At 39.6% G+C, this 21,981-nt stretch overlaps 1 protein-coding gene across 4 annotated transcripts in view; it reads right to left on the bottom strand.

Annotated features, from left to right (window-relative positions):
* tp73 (tumor protein p73) overlaps positions 1–21,981 on the bottom strand; it is a 124,616-nt gene that overhangs the window by 38,341 nt on the left and 64,294 nt on the right. For 3 of the 4 annotated variants that reach the window (XM_069918543.1, XM_069918540.1, XM_069918542.1), the window contains exon 4: positions 5,618–5,863. In XM_069918543.1, the coding sequence (XP_069774644.1) occupies positions 5,618–5,863 (246 nt within the window). Of the gene's footprint in view, positions 1–5,617; positions 5,864–17,477; positions 17,523–21,981 lie in introns of all 4 variants that reach the window. The other variant, XM_069918544.1, reaches the window with a different exon arrangement.

Here is a 21,981-nt window from a genome sequence, read left to right as displayed (position 1 = left end):
GGGGAAGGGAACAGGGCGAGAGGAGAGCAGGTTAGCAGAAACCAGAAAAGTCAATGTTAATGCCATCTGGCTGGAGAATGCCCTGATGGAAAATCAGGTGTTATACCTCCAATTTATGGGTGGTGTTGGTGGAATAGTCGGCTCCGAATCATGGGTCCTCTACCGGCATCACCTATGGCTCCTGGAGCGCTTCCATTAGCGCTGTCTCCGCTCCATTCTCAACATTCATTGGAATGACTTCATCACCAACATCGAAGTACTCGAACTGGCAGAGTCCACAAGCATCGAAGACCCAATTGTGCTGGGTGGGTCACGTCTCCAGAATGGAGGACCATCGCCTTCCCAAGATCGTGTTATATGGCGAGCTCTCCACTGGCCACCGAGACAGAGGTGCACCAAAGAAGAGGTACAAGGACTGCTTAAAGAAATCTCTTGGTGCCTGCCACATTGACCACCGCCAGTGGGCTGATATCGCCTCCAACTGTGGATCTTGGCGCCTCACAGTTCGGCGGGCAGCAACCTCCTTTGAAGAAGACCACAGAGCCCACCTCACTGACAAAAGACAAAGGAAGAAAAACCCAACACCCAACCCCAACCCACCAATTTTCCCTTGCAACCGCTGCAACCGTGCCTGCCTGTCCCGCATCGGACTTGTCAGTCACCAACGAGCCTGCAGCAGACGTGGACATACCCCTCCATAAATCTTCGTCCGCGAAGCCAAGCCAAAGAAAGAAAGAAGAAAGAACATTAGGCAATGGACAGACATGTGAGCATGGGAGTGTGACACAGAACTGAAATGGTTGGCTACTGGGAGATCTCTGTCACTGCTGTGGATGGACTGATGGTGCTCAGTGAAGTGATCTCAGTGAAATGTGTAGGCACCCAGTAGTTGGCTGTGAAGTGAATGAAGTCAATAAGCTCATGAAGTTGACAAACTGCATGAGGCAGCCCCGATGTAGTCATCAATATACTGGAGAAAGAGTTGAGAAGTCTTGCCTGTGTATGCCTGCAGCATGAATTACTCCTCAAAGCCCACAAACAGGCAGGTGTAGCTGGGACCTATGTGGGTACCTTTGATTTGATTTGATTTAGACAAGTTCTGCTAGGTGGAGGAGGTTAGTGGTAGAGGGTGACTGGTCAGGTCTCTGGTCCCAAAAGAAGCAAAGTGCTTTAAGACTTTATGTATGGGGGAGGGAGATATAAAGGGATTAAATATTCATCGTGAAGATGAAGCGGTCCAGTTTGAGGAATCTGAAGTCATTGATGAGATGGAGGGCATGTGAGCTATCCCAGATGTAGGTGGGGAGGGATTGAACCAAAGGAGAAAAGATAGAGTCAAGGTAAGATGAGACTAGTTTGGTGGGCAAGAACAAGCTGAAACAATGGGTCTACCCGGATGTTGGGTTTGTGCGTCTTGTGTAGAAGGTAGAAACGGGCAGTGCAGGGATGGGAGACAATGAGATTGGTGGCCATGGAAGGGAGGTGACCAGAAAAATTGAAGAAATTAAACTTTAATTTTGACACACAATGTTTTTAGTGATTGACAAAGTGTAATTTAGTACAATGGAGGAATGAAAACCTGACTGAAGGGATTCAAACAAGCAGATCCAGAAAAGACTGGGACCAATTTAAATCAGGTTTAAGGGCTTTGGAGTGTAGAAAAGGACGAAAATAGGATTGCTTATGAGGGCCAAGTATTACTTTTTTTTAAGAAGACGGGTGATGATACCAAACCTGAAATTGAGAAGGACAATGACTAATGGAGAGAAAGAACAAAAGGAAGAGATGTGACCATAGATCTAACTACCAAGAATCTAATCTCTCAATTCCCTTCCTAAATCTCTATTCTCATCCCCTCCTACTTTCCTCCTCCACAAATTACTCCTAGGACCAAGCTTTTTTGCCATCAGCACTCATATTTCATTACTTTGCAAAAAGTAAGAACATATAAGTGCAAAATACTTGGAATGTTTTGTTATATTAAAGGCATCTTATTATATGGATTATGTTGTAATTTGGGACAAGGAGAGAGAAGGTAAATTAAGAGTAGTCTCAGTGCATCTCTCAAACTAACTCCACTCACAGCAAATCTAACCCCCCCCCCCATTTACAAATATAGACATCCCAAATATATCAAAGTATACTTGCTGTCAACCTTTTGTCCTTTAAAAGTTCTTATTTGCCATGATTTTCAAGATGGTTTAAATAATGTGACAATTAAAAAAAATAAATGAACCATTATAAATCCAAGCACAAGATAGTGCAACAAAAAGTTTAATGAGGGCAGGACATGTAACTATAACTCAAGTTACACATTTTGGATAATGCCTGTGTGCCCAAGTCCAGTTATTTCCCCTCTCTCTATAAAGCCAGCTTCATAAGAAGACTTCCTGTGATGTATCCCTTTAACACCAGATTGCCTGATGATACATATTCAAGCACTTATCTCCTACTCACAAGGTAAAATTTACAAATGTGTATGCCACATCACAGAATACTGAATATGTAATAAGAGGCTTTAATTGATCTGTATACTTCTTAAATATTATTACTCAAACTCTGGGGACACGTCCATTAGAAAATGCAGACAGAGTGAGCACATACCATCAGGATAAAGAAGGCGAGGACTGCCACACACCCAAACATAAAACCATAAACATGGTATTGCATCAGGTTTAACATTGTACAATGTCTGCACATTTTATTTTCCTCTCCTAGCATGTAAACAAAATTTGCCAGAAGTTTGACAATGTAAAAGGAGGGTTTGGCGTCTCTGGGCCTGTTTTCTGGAGTTTAAAAGAATGTTGGGGATCTCATTGAAACATATCGAATATTGAAAGGGGTGGATAGAGTGGATGCACAGAGGATGTTTGGAGTACAGGGAGAGTCTAGGACCACAGGGCACAGCCTCAGAATAAAGGGACGTCCCTTTAGAATAGAGATTAAGAGAAATTTCTTCAGCCGGAGGGTGGTGAATCTGTGGAATTTATTGATACCAATGTCTGTTGAAGTCAAATTATTGGGTAGTTTTAAAGTAGAGATTCTTGATTAGTAAGGGCATCAAAGGTTATGGGAACAAGGTTATGGGGTCGAAAGGAAAAATACATCAGCCATGATAAGAATGACAAAGCAGGCTCAACAGGCTGAATGGTCCAATTCTGATCCTAAGTTTTATGGTCTCAGACAGAAACTGTACAAGACAGAATGGACAGGCAGTGGCAGCATGCAATTTATCAGTTGACACTCAGAAGGAAAGCTCTAGCTGATGTCAGTCGGACTAGTGTTACCAGCCAATTTCCCTCTCCTTTGTTGCAGTCTGAAGTTGCTCTTGAATCTGTTTCCACCTTCCTTTTTGAGAGTAATTTTCAGACACATTGTGTGATTAAACAATTCTCTTCATCTCTCTCTTTTCCTTTACCAATTATCACATATAAATAATGGACAAATCTATGGAAAACCTAATCATTTTATAGTAACAATCTGTTTATTCCCTCAGAAGCAGAAATGAGGTGCAAGTGAAGATATTGGCTTTATGTTCTTTTCATTGTTCCTTATTTTTGTTGCGAGGAGTATGTGCATGTACGTACTATCCTATTTTTTCTTGCCACTCTTTGCTTGATTTGTATTTTTTATTTTCAATTTGTAGCTGAATGCCATTCTATATAGGATAGCCCAGATATTCCCAGGTATTCCAATTTCTCCTACTAATAATTGCCCAAAAGTCAAATTGAGCAATGAGTAGAGGCAGACATGTGTCTGTATTTGACTGAGGTGGTGAGATGGTAGAAAAAATGAAGTGCTGTTTCCTTGACATCACTGAATAACAAGGAATTGGGGAGAATTGTCTGTCAGTCAACTCTTGCTAACAAAGCAAAACAAGGGGTAGCATGGTTAACATCGGGGTTAGCGCAATGCTGTTACAGCGCCAGCGATCGGGATCGGGGTTTGAATCCAGTGCTGTCTGTAAGGAGTTTGTATATTCTCCCTGTGCCTGAGTGGGTTTCCTCTGGGGGCTCCATTTCCTCCCACCGTTCAAAAGGTATTGGAGGTTGTAGGTCAATTGGGTGTAATTGGGCAGTACAAGCTCGTGGGCTGAAATGGCCTGTTGCAGTGCTGTATGTCTAAATAAATAAAATACATGTCATGATTTTTAAAAAATACATTAGTAAATACTACTTTATGATTTAATTTGCCAGTATTAAAAATCTGTCATGAAATTGGATAGGCTAGGGAAGGTTAATAGTATTCATATCTGGTTAATATAAATGGGCTTCAGTTGCTGTGCTTTCTCCTAGGGCCCTTAAAGCTTTTGGGCTGGTCCTCCATGTAGCTTCAATGCACAAGAAACTTTATAGTGTTAGTGGTCTCTACATCAAACATAGAAATCAGCCAAAGAAGTGGCTATCACTGGCACTGAATGAATTAGGAAGATCTTGGAAGCCAACACATATTTTTCAGATTGGAGAGGGGGAAGTTGGGGTTTAGATGGTAAGATATTTATTTTCTAGCTTTTTAGTTTGGATCAACAATGTCATTTTCCTGTTTGGAATCTCCCAGAGTGAGAAGGTTAAGAGAAATCAGGCAGAAATGGCTTAAGGAAAGCTGATACTGTGGTAACAAGGGTGGGGCATTAACTACGTCTCAACTATAGTCCAGGTGTTCTTCAGAACCTTTTAACAACAAGCTACTGCCAACTTGCATTGGTTTCTGCTTGATCTCAATGTCCATGCAGTGGATAGGAGATGAAAGAGTTAAATTATGGATGTCATTCCAACTTTAATAAAAAGTCAGCGTCTTCATTTTCTGCCAGAGTTTAACTGCTGCCATTTATCAACAGCCCTACTTGCCCGCCCACCCTCTACATTGTGATGAGTCCTTTCACAGACAATGAAGAGCATGAGATTTTAAATTGCACTTGAGAAAAACACTAATTATCCCATCGGTTACCCAGCAGACAGAGAGCTGTGCTTCTCCCACTGTTGGACAGGATGCCTGCTCGTCTGCAGCAAGTCTAAACATCGCCCTCCAGGAGATAACACCAGCAACATCCAACATGTGCCTGGATTGTGAGCATGTTCAGTCACGTCTTGCTGCAAGACATAATCTTTAAAATATATGAAGGCAGTAAGAAAAAAACAAGGATTCTGGAGAGTCGTGCTAAAACTAATTTTCACAGTTAAAAGCACTTGGCTTTTCTCATTGGAAGAAGTGCAAATAGTTCAGCTAGCAAAGTTTGAAATCTTGCATTCCATTTTATTTCAGGTCAGGATGCAGTCTGAAATGAAATTTCTGTTACAAAGACAGGTATTTTCTGTCTGGTATTAAGAAGGATGCACAGGGGACACATCAAAGGCATTAATACTATTTCAACAAAACACGAAGTTCAGAACTTGTATTAACTTGATCCTCAATAAAATATAAGGTGCAAATCACATTTAGATAACAACTTGTCCATGGAGAAGAGGAAAAGGAAAAAAAACAAGGAAAATCTCATGAGACAGATTCTAAAAACATTCCTTTAGTTGTTGCTGGTGTGTTAATAAGCACCAGATACTTTTCCTGTAAATATTTGACTTAACATTATGTATTGATTAATGATATGAAAGAGCAGACTTACAGTCCAGGTAGCTGATTTTGCAGTACTTGATTGCTGAAAAGTGACTTCAAATGAATGTGGTCCTGGATAATCTGTGTTGGAGGGGATAGCAGGAGCAGGCGACATAGTGTCAAATGTAGAACTTGGCTGAGAGTAGGGAGATGGCGTTGGGACATTCGATGTGTGCTCCGAGTTGTAAGGGCTGGCGGAAGATGGACGGTTGGTGATACTGTGATCCATGCTGCTGCTTAGCAAATTAAACTGGGACTAGAGAGGGAAAGGGGTGGAGATAAGAAGAGAAACAACCAGGTAAGGACTTGCAACATCCACTTATTTTAGACTGTTAAGAAAACACACATCAGGCAGCTGTCACTACAGTTCAGCTCCTGGATTCTTTTTTTTCCTGTTGCCCCATGTAAAGACTTGTCTAATAATTAATAATAAATTTACTATTCAGACAAATATGGAGGTTAAAGTAACAGCAGAGCTTTGTATTTCTTGCTTTATACTCTTGACTATAGATTTTTGAAGATAATTTGGAATTTTCTTTTTGGGGTTCAAATTAATTCTAGTTGGTTGTTAATTGCAGCAGAAATCTGAATTCAGCTTTTTTTTGATATTTCATTCATTTAAAGTACGGATGAAATGATAAAAATTAATGAAAAAGAATTCCAAAAACATCCTTCTTTTAGGGCTAGTTATCACTCTGAATTAAGTAAAACAAAATGTTTGATAGGGTGAAAAGTCCAGAGAAGTCTTTTGTTAAAGATAATCCAATGGCATTCATTGATATTTATTTTTAAAAACACATATTCCCTCACACACCTCATTTTTCTCCTTTCGTGAAGCTTTCTTATCAATGACACTAGACAATGATGATTTTAGTTCCTGAATACCTTTGGGTGTATTTTATGGATTTTGAGCTGCTGATCACGAAAATTACCTTAAAAGTCTCCAATCACACACCATTTTTTAGATATAGCTCATTTTTGTGATCTTCTGTCATATTTTGTCTACCGCAAGCATATAAAACATTGAAGTGCAACATTCCATTGAAAATTCATTTTCTGCATTCACATTTGGACTTCTTCCCTGCTGATCTTGGTGGAGTCAGTGACGAACATTGCGGTCATGGAAAAGTGGTATCAGGACAACTGGAATCCATCAGTGTCCGAGTACTGTTGGACACTGACACGAGGGACATCAGATGCAGAGTACAAATGAAAATCAGTCACAAAACATTTTTAGAAATAATGCAATGTGTCAGCATCATTATGTGATTAAATCTGCTAAATTCAATAAAAGTTCATTTAATGTTTCTCCAACATGATACAGTGAATCTGAAATCATCTTTGTGTTCAGATTGAAGTTGTCTTTCACAATCCTCAAATTTTGTCAAGAAGCAAAGCTTTTGAAAAAAATTGCTGTCACCTCAATTAAAGCAGCTAATCCTCATGATCAGTATAGTGACAGCACTTGAGCACACATATTTTGACACATATGTCCATCATCATTCAGGTCAATCTGACATCATACGTATGTTGTCCAGGACCGTTATTAAGAGCAGAAATCCCTCTTCCATCTAGCAGTACTGAAGCAATTGTTTGCATCAGTGTTGCCACAGTTACAAAGATCACCTGAATCCTGTTTTGCATAGTTCCACAGTTCAGAGACAGATCACTGTCTTTGCATCTAAATTCCTTCTCGATAGATAGTAGCATAGTGCCCATGGAAGTCATTACAAAAGGACACAAGAAGAGTAGGCTACCTTGCCCTTAAGCCTGTCCTGTCATTCAATAGGATTATGCATTAAAGCCCTGAGCCATGTTTCCTCTTCTGTGCCAGTTTCCAACAGCCCTCAATTCCCCAGTCTTTCAAGCATTTATCTCCCTCATTTGATATTGTTTACAGATTCTACCAATCAATTGGGTTTATATTCGAACAATATTTGAAGGGGTAGAGGAAAAGAGTGGGGGACTGGGACTAATTGCATTATTCTAAGGGACAATGGTTTAAATTTATATTAAAAATTCTATTTATTATTCAATTCTATTACAGAAATTGGGCATGCCTGCATTCCGTAGAACTATTGGAAGTACACAGGGAGCACATTTAGAGATTCTGTTTTCAGGTGCATTTGTGAGATAAGATGAGAAAGAGTGAAACTGATGAAACAATGCTTCAGGCAGGAAATCATTTAATGCCTATATACATGGGTAATGTGACACAAAGAAGTGTGACTTGCTGTTAAAATGCCATAAAGACAAAGGTTCTGCTCCATGCTCTCAGGTACATCACTTACAGTTGGGTGCCTATTTAAAATGTGGGGTTCCTGCTCATTGACAATCCTCCACAATTTAGGTTACATCATCCCTTTTCACACTGGCTAACAAGTAGATTGGCCATTTAGTGAACCGATTAAGGAAGCCATTTTTGCCTTTCCCACTGAACCACTATAAACCGTTTTTCTGTGTCCTTTCAAACTCATCACAAGGCATCCCCGGGGATAGGGGATTTTATCCTCCACCAGTAACATCTGAGTGATGTATCAAGCAATAGTGGACGCCCTAAATCCTGATCAAAATATATTTAAACAAAATAATCGTGCCTAATTATAACATAATTAAGCTTTATTTACAGCACAGTATGAGCCCTTCAGCCCCTGTTGTTGTGCTGTCCTATATAAACCTTCATAAATTTATAAAAGATTGTGGGAAAGTGGTATAAAACACAGAGCCGCACAATTTACAAAGACTGTGGGAAAGAGCGATGGTGGACCTGCCCTCCCAGAATTCTGTGTGGCAGAGAAAGAGCTGTATGCATGGAGCATTCAAGGAGGGGTTTCTCTGCCACATGGAATTCTGGAATGGCAGATCTGCCATCATTTTCTCTCTCTCTCTCTCCTTCCCCCCCACTCCCCCACCCACTGCAATTTTCTCACGGTCCTTTAGAAATTTATAAAGGTTTATATGGGTCAGCAAAGTTTATACCTTCTTTTTAATCTTTTGTTTCCTTCATGTTCCTGCACTCACGCAGAAAGGTCATCAGCACGTCACCAATTTGTTCCAGGATACCTAGTGTCCCTTTCACATTGGGCTAATCGGCACCTAGGTAGTATCATCCCCGGCATCTGATTACGCCTTCGCACCAATTAGAGAGCTTTCACTCTGGACCCTTAACCAGTAGATTTGCTATCAATTACTAGGACAAGGTGCCAGTGTGAACAGGCCTATAGAATTTACAGCAAAGAAACATACCATCTGGCAACACGGATGGCGGTGTTCAGTTTCCTCGTTGGTCTCGTTTTATCCAATTTACCTCAGCTCATATTATAAAAAATATAATTCTCTTCCATTCTATCGTATGCACTTAACATTCTCTTCAAAACCATCTATGCAACTTTACCTCATACTTGAAATATGAGTTGTATATTCTTCCCTCACTCTGACTACAGGATGACAAGGGCTAGATTTGTTATTGGTTTCAATTTTTAAAAACCATAAAAAACCCTAAAGTTTCTTGGGAAATTTTTAAAAATGAGATTTCTGATAAAACAATACAATAAAAATTAACAATGCAGGATTTGTAGTTTGCTTCCAGGATGCCACATATGATTTACAAAACATGAATACAGTATAGTTTGGGACGTGCTGACCAGTACCAGAATGGTGATAAAGAAATGGAAGAGCTGTGGCGGCGCACATACACATGGCGAACCGGCCCCGCTTGTATCACCACATGGCGGGGCAGCCATGGGGAAATGGCGCCGTCAGAGGTTTTTCTGGACAGCAGTTATGACGGCACAATGTACCTGGTGACTGAGCTCATGCTGCGTTTAAAGGGGCGTGCTGAACGTGAATAAAAACAGTCGTTAACGACCTTCGGTGATGCAGCAGTGATTTCCTTCAGCTCCTGCAAGCGCCACAGAGCAAAGGTTAGCAGAAAAGATCTGAAAAGTGAAAATCCTCCCCAAGATGTTGAGTAGGACAAATTTCATTACATAGGCAGAACAGATGAGCAGAAACTGATTCTGCTCAAATAGGCAACAGCCTCGATAACTAAACATGATCAAGAGTGATGGATGACTTTTGGTGCCAAACTGATTTTCTGACAGTGTATTTTTGAATAAGGCATCATATTGAATGATAAAGTCCACTAGTTAAGACCATAAGGAATCCTGCATGTATATTCCTCTTAACTCAGGGCATGGGAACACAAGCAGAATTTATTGTCACAAATGCCACAAAATTCACAGTGTAAACATTTAGATGAACCACCTGACAAAAATAAATATAAAAAGTCAAAGTAAGGGAGTGTCACCTATATATTTTTTGTATATCGATTTATTATAATTGGTTATTATAGTTTTAAAAAATTTAAATAAATTTTTTTTTAAAAGTAAGCAGTGCCTGTAGTTCATTGATCATTCAGGAATTTGATGGCAGAGGAGAAGTTGTCCTTGTGCCGCTGAGTGCTCATCTTCAGGCTCCTGTACCTTTTTCCCTGATGGTAGCAGAGTGAAGAGGGCATGGTCTGGGTGGTGGGGTCTTTGAGGATAGAGGCTGCTTTCTTAAGACACTGCCTCTTGTAAATGTCCTCGATGGAATGAAGACTGGTGCCCGTGATGTTGTAGGCCGTGTTAACAACCTTCGATTTTTCTTGTCCTGAGCAAACAAGACAGTGATGCAACAACCAGCCAGATTGCTCTCCATCATAGAAGTTTCCGAGAATCTTTGGTGACACATTGAATATCCTCAAACACCTCACAAAATATAGCCACTGGCAAGACTTTTCCCTGAGAATAAGCCCTGTAATACCCCTGAGCACCAATATTCCTGAGCGTAAAGCCCTGAAAAAGGTAGAGGACATAGCCCAGGATGTTACAGGCAAAACCCTCCCCACCTTCGAGAGCATATTCAGAAACACTATTGTCAGAGAGCAGCATCAATCATCAATGATCCACACCATCCACTGTTCTCACGGCTACCATCAGGAAAGAGGTTTAGGTGGGGGCGAGGCCATGTGAAGCACTTAGACAGATGTGTTTTGGTTGAGCTCTCCATATTCTCTTGAGTATAATCTCAAAATCAAGAATTTTTCTCACCAAGTACCAAGAGACCAAGACAGCAAAAAACAAAAGCTGAGGAAGTTCCTACTCAGCCAAGAACATCGAGTGAAAGCCCAAAAGGGAGACAGCGAAGGATTTTATTTACAAGTGGAATGTTGTTAATAACAAAAAAAGACAGCTAACCCTATATTAATACATGATTAGAATATGGCAAGGAATAAACGAGTGTTTTGGAAAAGAAAAGCAGGAATATCATTAAGAACACCATTATGTAAAAATTTGCTGCTGTCCATGAATCTGGGCAACAAATATTGAATTCCTGGTTTGACAAAATAATAAGATATATTGATGACTGTTATGCGGAGGAATCTTTTATGTCGTTTGAACAATTAAGAAATAAATATGGAGTAGTTAATGAGACTTTCTTTTGTTTTCTCTAGCTAAGATCGTACCTAAGAGAAAGAGGGGGCCATATTTAGCCCCCATCTTACAATTAGTGATCTGGAACGAAAAATTTGGCTGGGGAATACACCTCGATTTATAACTATGATGCACTATGCTCTCCAATAGGAAAGTGCAAAACCAGGTTTACAGAGATCGAGAGAGAGATGGGAGTCGGATATAGGTGTAGCAATAATGGAAAGATCTTGTTCTGACTGATGTTTGGATAGCATAACATCAATTATAAATGCAAGATACAGATTAGTTCAATATAATTTCCTACACCAATTATATCTTATATCACAGAAGTTGCAATGATCAAAATCTGAAATATCAGAAATGTGTTTTTGGTGTGGGATAGAAATAGGAGCGTTTTTACATGTTATGTGGTCATGTGTGAAGATGAGACCTTTTTGGCCGGATATTACTGAAATATTAACAAAGATAACAGGGGTCGCCTTCACAGGCAACCCGGAGCTTTATCTTTTGGGTAACTTTATTGAAAAAAGCAATAAATTAACTAAATTCCAAATTTCATTTGTTAAAATAGTCTTAGTTGTGGCTAAGAAATGTATTGCAAATACTTGGAAATCCGACTCTCCTCTACATATAGCATGATAGACTGCTGAGATGAATAATTGCATACCTATGGAAAAAATTACATACAACTTAAAGAACAAATATGATATATTTGTTAAGATAAGGCACCCATATTTGGATCATATAGGGGCCCAATTATAACTGTAATAAAAAAAAGGACAATATAATGCTGCTATAGTATAAATACATGTAGACACATGTATTCCCCATATAGAAATTTTTACGGTTAATACAAATGTGAGCCCTGACAGTGTGTGGATTCATATTATGAAAAGGGGGCGGAGAAGGGGTTGTTTTGTAAGAAAAAGAGCTTTTACTATAATTATGGAAAAAAAATATTAAAAAAGGAGGTATTGGTGCCACAAGACTCACGCCACCAGGTTCTTATACTCAACCATCAGATTCCTCAACAACAAACTCAATCAGGGACTCATTTAAGGATTATTACATTTGCACTTTATTGATTTTTTTTCTCTCTGTATTGCAGTCAGTTTGTTTATATGTCTTTATTTGTTTACCTTTGTATGTTGTGTACAGTGTTTTTGCACTACCAATAAGTGGTAACTCTGCCTTACCTGAAGGAAAAAGAATCCAAGGCTGTATGTCTCAACTAAACTGCAAGCTGTCTGCAATAATACACCCAACCGCCTTGCTCCTAGCCCCTGCCGTCTGTCTCCCCTGGCCATCCATTGCCCCCCCACCTCCCCCAGCTGTCCATCGCTCACCCCCTGCTGCAGCTCTCCATCACCCTCCACCCTGCTGCAGCTGTCTATTGCCCCCAGCTGTCCGTCGCCCCCCCCCCCATCTAACTCCTGACACGTGCTGCCGACCCCAGAGTTCCCCAGAGCACTGCATCGGCTCACAGCAATGGTTCAATGCAGGAGCAATGTCCGCCTTCCTTACCCATAATCTCCCATGCAACTGGAACCACTCTGTCAAAGTCAGGGATACGCAGAGCGGTTCCAGCTGTGTGGGGGATTATGGGTAACGAATATGGCCATTGCTCCCATATTAAGCCAGCCACCAGCCGCTGCCTGCTTCTCTCCCACTGGGTGCTCAGGGCCAAGAGGTACCTTTCCACCGAAGGTACGAGAGGGCACCCACAGGGGCAGAGACAATGATGGGGACGGGGGACAGGAGACAATGGGGGATGGAGGACAGGGATGGGGGAAGGGAACGGGAACTGGGGGGGGGTCTCCCTCTAAAAACAACATTTTAAAAACTCAGTTATATTTGGAGGTAACCTTCATCCAACCTACTCGCACCTCAAACATCCAGTCTCCGAAATCACCGTAACTCAGTGTAAACACCCTGTCTGTGTAAACAGCTATTCTGGAGGTAAGTATGGTAATTTATTATGGGAAATAAACGTTACTGATGTGTAAAAACCATAACTGCAACAAAAGCCTGGTTACATGCTAATTACAAGACTGATGAGTGGGAAGTGCAACCTGTTCACAAGATGCAAACAGTGAAAGGAGTGCTGTATAAAAAGTGTGATAGAATATATCAGTGGCATCCTGAAACCTTGTGTTGATCATACCTTATTCAACAGGGCAGATGTCAAGACTGGAGACAGCTTGAAGTACAACCTTGCTGGAAGGGAATGGCTCTTGCTTTTAACTAGATATGGGACAGTTGGGGAGCAAAACCATGAGAAAAAGGGCAGACGCCTGGAACAAAGAATTAATGGAGCAACTATTGATATTCGTTGTCCATGAAGAACCTATCCAAATGATCAACCAGTAACTGCAACTATTACTTTCTCTATTCAAAACAGACTCATACTTACCTTTCCTTTCCTCCATTATTGACCATCATATATCATCTTGACTTCCATGTAAATGTAAAATCCACAATAAAATAATCAAATGGTGCATGGCATCTCCTTATGTTTCAATTAAGTTAAGTGCCCAAAAACTGATCATAGTTGGACATCACTTCAGGGGCAGAGAGGATGGAAACAAAGCTCAGCACACAGCCTAACGATGAATTAAATTAAAGTTCAGGATTTTTAGCAGGTTTCCCAATGTCCTAAATTTCATTGTTCATTCACAGCAACATTTCTCTCACACCATTTCAAAGTAATATGAGTTTTCTGCAGTGTTCATATGCGAGATCCATGGTGAAGCAGCATTTACCTTATGAGTATTCCTCAGCCCAGGCTGCAGGCTACTTATGACTGTTCTTTCAATTACATGTAAATCCTACCTCTATGCTATCCTCTAACTTATGCACAGCATCAATATCAGAGCTAGTGCCTGAATGGAGCTTTTGGAAACCTTCAACAAAGAAGGAACAAAGGTAAGATGGTACTGGACAAGGGAGGGGGAAGTAGGAGAGCAAGAAGTAAAATGTGCAAGTTTATACATAAATCAGAAAAATGTAGGATAAAGCAGAAGAGCAGAGGAGGATGAGGCAAGAGGACACCATCATCATATTTCAATAATCCCCAACAAGGTTTGGGTCACACAGGTGTACCCATCTCCCATGAAGAAAATTGCCCCCTTCTTCTTCAAGGCAGAAGAGGGGTTACCAACAAGTTATCAATTTGCTAATTTTGTTTAACATGTTCAATATTAGGCTGGGTACTGTTGGCATGAAGTCTCCAGCAATGGATAGTGTATGAGCGTTCAATGGAACACTTCAATGTTACAATTGATAATTAGTGATGAGGACATGGTGAATTAAGCTGTGCTCGAGTAAGTTGGTAGGTTTTGTTTTCTGAACATGCATACACCAACCTTAACATAAAATGAAGTCATCAAACCACTACAATCCATCTAATTAAGGAACTTCCAGAGTGCAACTGGGATTAGACAGTGACAATGACAGGCTGGAAATACATTTAAAATATTTCCACAACATGATAGTCTTATCTGACTTGGAAGGAAACTTTCAGAAGGTGGTTGTAAAACACGAAAGTCTGCAGGCACCATGGTTAAAGTAAAAACACTATGCTGGAGAAACTCAGCTGGTCAAATACTGCACTTTATGGAGCAAAGATAAAGATATATAACCAACATTTCAGGCTTGAGCCTTTTAACAAGAAGAAGGTGTTCTTTACATTGTGGTGGGAGGGGTCGCTATTGGAGAAAGCTTAGTAAATTGCTACATTCCAATGACAATGAAAGCATTAATCATGCTTCACAATCATTATGGGTTTTTTTTTGGGTGCTCTTTGTTCTGTTTATATTTCATAGACTAAATACCTGGAGACTTTGGAGGAAAAGATTAAGGGGCGCCCTCTTCTTGTCAACATTGAGGATGACAGCACTGTATTTTCCCCATTCATTTGCATTCTACAGAGTCAAATGTAGATTTATTATGGTGGCTGCAGAAGTAGAAACGCAGAAAAAGGAGTACGAAATCAAATCACAGCTGATCTGTTCTTCAAGTTATTTGGTTGCCTTTTCTCTATGTCCTGTGAAACTCTTATCTAACAACAATTACTCATCTCCTGAAATTCTCAATTCAATATCAACATCCTTAAATGTTTTGGGAAAGTGTGCTTCAGATTTTCATTAGATTTTGGGAATTTTCCTTTTAAATAGCCTAAATCTAATTATGTGACGAAGAGATGAAAGGATTAAAGATCATTTTGTTTGTGAACAAAATTGGGAATAGAGATGCCTTGAAAGATGGAAATGTTCATGACTACATAGATAAATGTGGAAGAACATGTTTAAGGGAGACTATTAACTCCTGTATTCTGAGTAGATGAGTTCAGATGAGATAGTGAATTGGTACAATTTTTAAGCCAACCAGATTCAGAATGTTAGTTCTAAAACTAATGGAGTCAGGACTGGAGGAGGGGGGGGGAGTGGGGGGATATATTTAATTCTCAGAGGGAGACGGCCCATTTAAATACTTTAATGGAATTCTACCTGAGTAGGTTTCCCGGGTTTCAGAAAGCCCAGCAACTGAGAGGCAGCAAAAACTGAAGTCTCCAGCGGTTGTGTTTTTCTGGGACGTCTTGTTGATGTGAAGGAAGAAGAGCTTCGCCTGGACCCAAGCTGATATGTGAATCGTGGAGACATAACAGAACGCAGAAGCTGGAATCCGGAGCAAAAAAAAACCCAGACTGCTGGAGGAACTGAGCAGCTCAAGCAGCTGACCTGAAACAATGACTATTTCTTTGCCTCAATGGGTGCTACTTGAACTGCTCAGCTCCTCCAGCAGTTGGTTAAATATAAGCAAACTGGTCAAGATCCCAATCCTCTGAGTAATGATACTCCCCTCCTTACCCACTCAGTAAATTTGGATTTCCAATCCTTTCTCTTTCTACTAATTCTGACACTTGCAATTTCAGCCCAGCACTTAAAGCTACCCTCCCTATCAGCCAGCTTCCCAACCTGAATAGATATGAAAGAGAAAGGTAGGCAAAAATTGGAAAGCAACCATCCATCTCATCCCATCCAGCACCCACCTATGTCGATCAATTTCTGAACAATGAAATTAGAAGTCAAGTTGAGGTCAAATGGAGACTGAAAATACTGATGGCGACTAAAGTAGATGTTCAATATTGAAGCTGATGGAAGTGGATATCTTGGGAAAAATTCAGAATGGAATTTGCAGGACAGAAGGGATTAAAGATTTGAAAGGAAATACAAGAGGGGTTGACAAAGATTCCAGGCTTGAATATGCATAAAGTGTCAGAGGAGAAATGAGGAGAAACCAAGATGGAATGGGGGCAGAGCTACACTGACAGCACAAGAGTTCGGATAGGGAAGTGGTGGATGGCGCAGCCTATTCGGAAGACTTCAATAAAAGGCAACAGGCAAGATGTTGCTAGCTTCAGGCCAAGTTTCTATCAGCCATGATGTTAATTCAATAATCTGAAAACTCATGGATGACAAAAGCCTTCCAAAATAACACACAATATGGAGGAAAAATTGTAGAGTCGCAGTGATTGTTCTTTTAATAAAGAACTTCTGCAATGTTTCGCATTGTCAGGAGTATATTCACCTAAATCAACTGATAGCAAATTTCCTTGAGCAGCTGCACAATTAATGAAGAACAAATGAAGACACGTCACTTGAATTGTGTTAGGAATAATCAGGAACCTATTAAAAATAAAAATACGGAAGAATAATTAGTCAATAGATGTTCCTATGCATGAGCTGCTTGTGATAAACTTCTCATTGAGGAGTTTAGATGAAGAAAAGAACCCTTTAGTGCAAAATTGAAAAGCATTGAAAAGATTATAGGCTAAATTTAAATTAATTTGGAATATGTCAATATACAGTTCACAACTATGAGGACAGATATTGAATATGCTTAGCAAATTATGAAAAGCTAGAGGGACTCAACATTCAACATTTTGGGTTTGGATTCTTTTTTGAGAACTACTGCCCATTCTTCTCCATGGATACTACCTGACCCGCTGAGCCCCTCCACTATTTGCTCAAGATTCCAGCTTCATGTGCCTCATTGAAGTGTTTATCTTGTTGCAGTGTCTGCCTCTTCCAAGAGAGGGGAGATTCTGGTCAGAATTAACAGGTGTTAAACCTGAGACACAACACAAACTTGATATATCACTGCTGATTGGTTTGCCAAGGCTGTGTAAAACTGTCAATGCATATCAGAAGGTGAGGCGTCCAATTACATTTGTTTATTAGATTTGCCAGTAAGGGCAATGTCCTTCCAATAGCAGGAGTGGGTGGAAAGAGGGGCAAGGTGCATTGGGGAAAATCAGCTTGATTTTGTGTTCCTTATTACTATTCGATGACTTCTCTTGGAAACTGTGTCCATGCACAGAGAGGTTCATACCTTTGTAAGATAACTTTAGGATGACCATGGATTCATGTCGCAGTCCTGTCAGAAGAGGAGACCAATGATTGGCAGTTTGTACAATCCAGCATTACTAGACAAATTGGACTTGTTCCAGAAATATGTTAAAACTTTAACTGCACATTAGTTTCCAGTTCTACAGAGTCTGTGCTCAAGGAGACATAACTGCCTGCATTTTTTCAATGAATTGCAGTTGTGATTCATTTTAAAGGACGCAATTAATACTTTGAACGTGCAAAACAGGCTGTTCAAACTTGTAGGCAATCTTTATGGAGACAATAGTTAGAGAGAGAGCCGCCAATTAAATTTTGCTCATACAATGAGTTCTTTGCAAACTGCTGGTGCAACATTATAGCCACTGGTGTGGTGGAAACCCAGTTGTGTACATGCAAAGCTGAATTGTGGTGTGAATGATCGTGGAACATATTTAAATGATCGAGTTTAAGATTCTATTAGGACTGTACAGAAGAGTTAAGCTAATCAAGAAATAATGCATTTTCAACACTCATGTACCATGAAAAGACATTGCGATAACACATCATTTAATCCAGGTTTCAATGGTTTTGAAGATTTTGGAGATATCTCTTAAATGCTATCATGTTGTCAGCAGTGTTGCTGCAGCATAGCTTTGTAGGATGTAATCTTAGCATAGTATGTAATCTTATTTTATTCTTAACATTTGTGATAATCTAGTATTTAATCATAATAGAAAAACATGATTTCAAAACAACTCCGCATTTAACAATCATACTAACTGCTAAAGTCTTATAATAACGGGGTGAAATACGAAAGTCTGCAGATGCTACGATTGTGGTAAAAACACAGAAATGCTGGAAAAATTCAGTAGGTCTTGCAGCATCCTTAGGAGGGAAAGATATATAACCAACATTTTGGACCAGGTGCTGAAGGGCTCAGGCCCGAAACATTGGTAATATATCTTTCCCTCCTCTGGACCCTGCGAAACCTGCTAGGTTCTACCAGCAATTTTGTGCCTTTATTGGTGACATTGATAGAGCTGATAAATTCCTTTATTTTAATATTGAATAAATATTAATAAATAGCTTTATCTTAAGCTATGACATTGATGCATAGATCTGAAAATTGCATGAAAGACTTGAGAATAAGTTGTGGTGAAAATTTATGTTCAAGCCTTGTAAGCTGGAATTTTGGTGTAATCACTGACTTACACCTGTATCAGCATCCCAATCCAATTCTATTGCCAATGTTAAACAGGTTAAAGAAAAGACTAGAAGGGCAAAGATGTTACATCTACTTAAGTTTCCACCCAGTGGTTATCAAATCAGCTCAAGAGGAAGGTATTTTCAAAAGGAATCACAAAGTTTTTCTCAATAAATGATCATCATCAAGGTAGATACCAACATCAGGATTTGTTATTCTAATAATAAAAATCCAGCTGGTGCAGCGCCAACATTAACAGCTGTGGCAAGTACAGACCTTCCCTCTCCACCTGAAACCCCCCCCCCCACCCAAGACAGGCCCTCACTATAGACTTGGTCTCCTGCTCCTGCCAATGGGGTCACCACATTGTCCACTAGCCCACTGAAAAACAACAAGTCGTCGAAGGAACATGATATTCTTGCAAAATTTCCAAAAACTTAGCAGAGTGGAACTTCAAGAACAAATTTATTGCTCATCTGGCATGGTCTGGGGAGAGGAGGATATGCAAGGGAGATGTCCTGAATGCTGAAACATTCACCACACGAAGAAGGGGAACAAATCTGATAATGGAAGCTAAAGAGGGTACCCTCCCTTCAAAACAATAATATCCTCAACTGCCTGCTTCCTGAATTGCAACATTGAATCCATTTATCTATTTACGAATGGGTATAATTTACATTGTATGACAATTCCAAGAGAAATGCAGAGAGCAGCATCAATTACTGTGCATGGCCTTTCCAGACATCACAAAAATCAATCGATAGGGATTGTGCAGCCTTCTTTCCAAATATATATTTGTGATGGAATGCAAGTCATGATCTTAAATAAGCATGTCTACAAAAGACCCAATCTCAGTGTCAGTGTCAAAGCTGCACCGTTCCTCAGTTTCCTATTTTTTCCTTGTTGAAAAGTTGCACTTCACCAAGCATTCTGCTGGAGTACAGCTAATCTACAGGACAAACAAATATTATTCAAACTATGCAAATTCCACTCTAACTTTCGTAATTGAGCTACAGTAAGCAGACATTTGCACAAATACATATTTGGACGCAGTATAAGCCATCATTTTACTCATTTGCTAAAGTATATGATAGAATGGACCTTGCAAGGCAAACCTGCCCCATTGTACAACATTGACCTCCCTCAGTAAAGGTGCACGACAAGGGTCTGGAAAATGTGGACCTCTTCCTATACCTCTATAATTATCAATGATGAAATTTACTGTTGCTTTCAGGACACCACATGTGGATATTTAAGAAAAAAGGTGCTTCAAATATAACAGGCACAAATTTCATGGTCTGGCAGGCAGCAGTGATCCCTGCTTGTCTGCTTCGAGATCATGGATTATCTATATCAGGTCAGAAAATTAGATCAAAGGTGTTCTCAAAGTCTCCTTGAAAACCCTCATAGACATGTGCATGCCTGCCCAAAGACCACTAAAGATGGTATTGACAAGCATGAGTACTATTCTTTAGGAACCCATAGAAGTCTAGTGTAAACAGAGGACAGAATACATCGACTTCCAAACTCACAACATCCCCTGCTTATTAAGTACTATCTGCCCCAGAACTTGTGCAGGAGCAAGTCATCCTTAACCCCAAGGGATTCCTAAAAAACAGGTTATTTAGCATATTGTCTGGCTAACTTTATTCTAAAGCAATTAAAATAGAAATTATTTCTTATTAAGCACAGATGTCAGTAATATTAATGCTGCTTTTAAACTAGCAGGTATCGTTTGAGATTATAAGAAGAACAGATAATGCTGGGAATAAACATTAAGTTGGTGAACTTCAGATAGAACAGGCTAAAGGAGGAGATCTCCAATCAAAATATCTCCTCTTGCTTCCCCTCAGATGCTGACAGTTATGTTGTATATTTCTAGCACTTGCTTTTAGAATCCTCTTAAATTTGTTTTTCTTTATTCAGAAACATGAACTGTGAAAGTCTGACATGAGCTATCCTGGTGAGAATAAGAGGATTGCAAGCACTCTGCAGGGAGTGAATACACATTCAATATTTTGCTAGGTTTGGTTTTGCGTAAGAGCTAAATTTAGCTCAACCATTATCAAATAACTGGTGCTGGCAGGTTTTGATCTGAGAGTAATTCATTTTCAACTTCCCTTATTTTTATGGAGATTTACTTATTGGAAGATCTGTGAGGCTCATTGATGCTGTACTCTGGATCAGTGTAAATTGTCAGAGCACACCTGGATAGTGACTTTCCATCTTACTGAATTTTGAAATCTGGCAATGAATAAGGCAACAAAATTCTTTGTTTCTTTCACTGAATTTGAAAATCAATTTCTGTTTCATGGTGTAAATCTGTTGGTTGATGCTAGATAATAAATTTGACTTTAAGGCTTCAATACATCATTTTCAATCATTCAATAATAAGGCTAAGGGATCATGACTTCAAAGATTTATTGTATAGGGCCGTCCAAACTCAACCTATGGCACTCTGGCCTTGATTTCTGTATGCCTTTTGGTAAGTTACCTGGGTTGTATTTATTGACACAACAGCCTAATGGCCAACAGCATGGATTCACAAAGAGCCACAGGGATCAGGTTTAATAGGGTTGTTGGCACTTAGAAATCATCCCTCTATTGCGATACATTTTTTAAAAAACGGGTTGAGGGAGAGCAAAACAAAATTCCTTGCTTTTTCAACAAATATTTGCATTATTTACATAAATCATTTGCTCAACTGCCTTTCTATATCTAAAGGGATTCTGAAAGTTTATGTTCAAAGATTCAATTCATAACACATAGGTTTGGTGCTCAGAGATTAGAGACTCTAAATGAGTCCATGTGAGGTTCAAAGCAGCAAATCAGGCAGCTGATGGAGCTGACTTGGCACTCTCATGCTCCTAGTTAGTTCTATCGGGAGCACAGATTGGAAAATCAGCCCACTGTGCTATCTAATCATCACTGACTGGCACCTCCCGTGAGAGTAAATTCATTGCAGTGAGTATGGGACTGAGATATTATCCTCAAGATCTAGAGACAGCAATCTATGACTATAAAGGCAATATAAATCATTATTTTCAAAAATCAAAGTGCAAAAAAGTAATAAAATGCTTCCAAAAATATATTTAAAATTCTAATGTGATGCAGAACAAAATATCCCCTAAATGATAAAAAATAGTATGAAACAAGTTATGAGTTTATTCAAACAAATCTAGCAGTCAAACCATGCACAATTTCACATTTATTATGAACTTGGATTAAGATGAAATCAAACTGGAAAATAAACCTTTGAGAGTTTCAATAGTTATACTCAAAGAGTCCCCATACATTTGCTCTG

This window comes from Narcine bancroftii, chromosome 2 (genome assembly GCF_036971445.1).
Source record: "Narcine bancroftii isolate sNarBan1 chromosome 2, sNarBan1.hap1, whole genome shotgun sequence".
Classification (NCBI taxonomy): domain Eukaryota; kingdom Metazoa; phylum Chordata; class Chondrichthyes; order Torpediniformes; family Narcinidae; genus Narcine; species Narcine bancroftii.
Note: the sequence above shows the minus strand (reverse complement) of the source record. Positions and strands in the feature narration are given on the sequence as shown.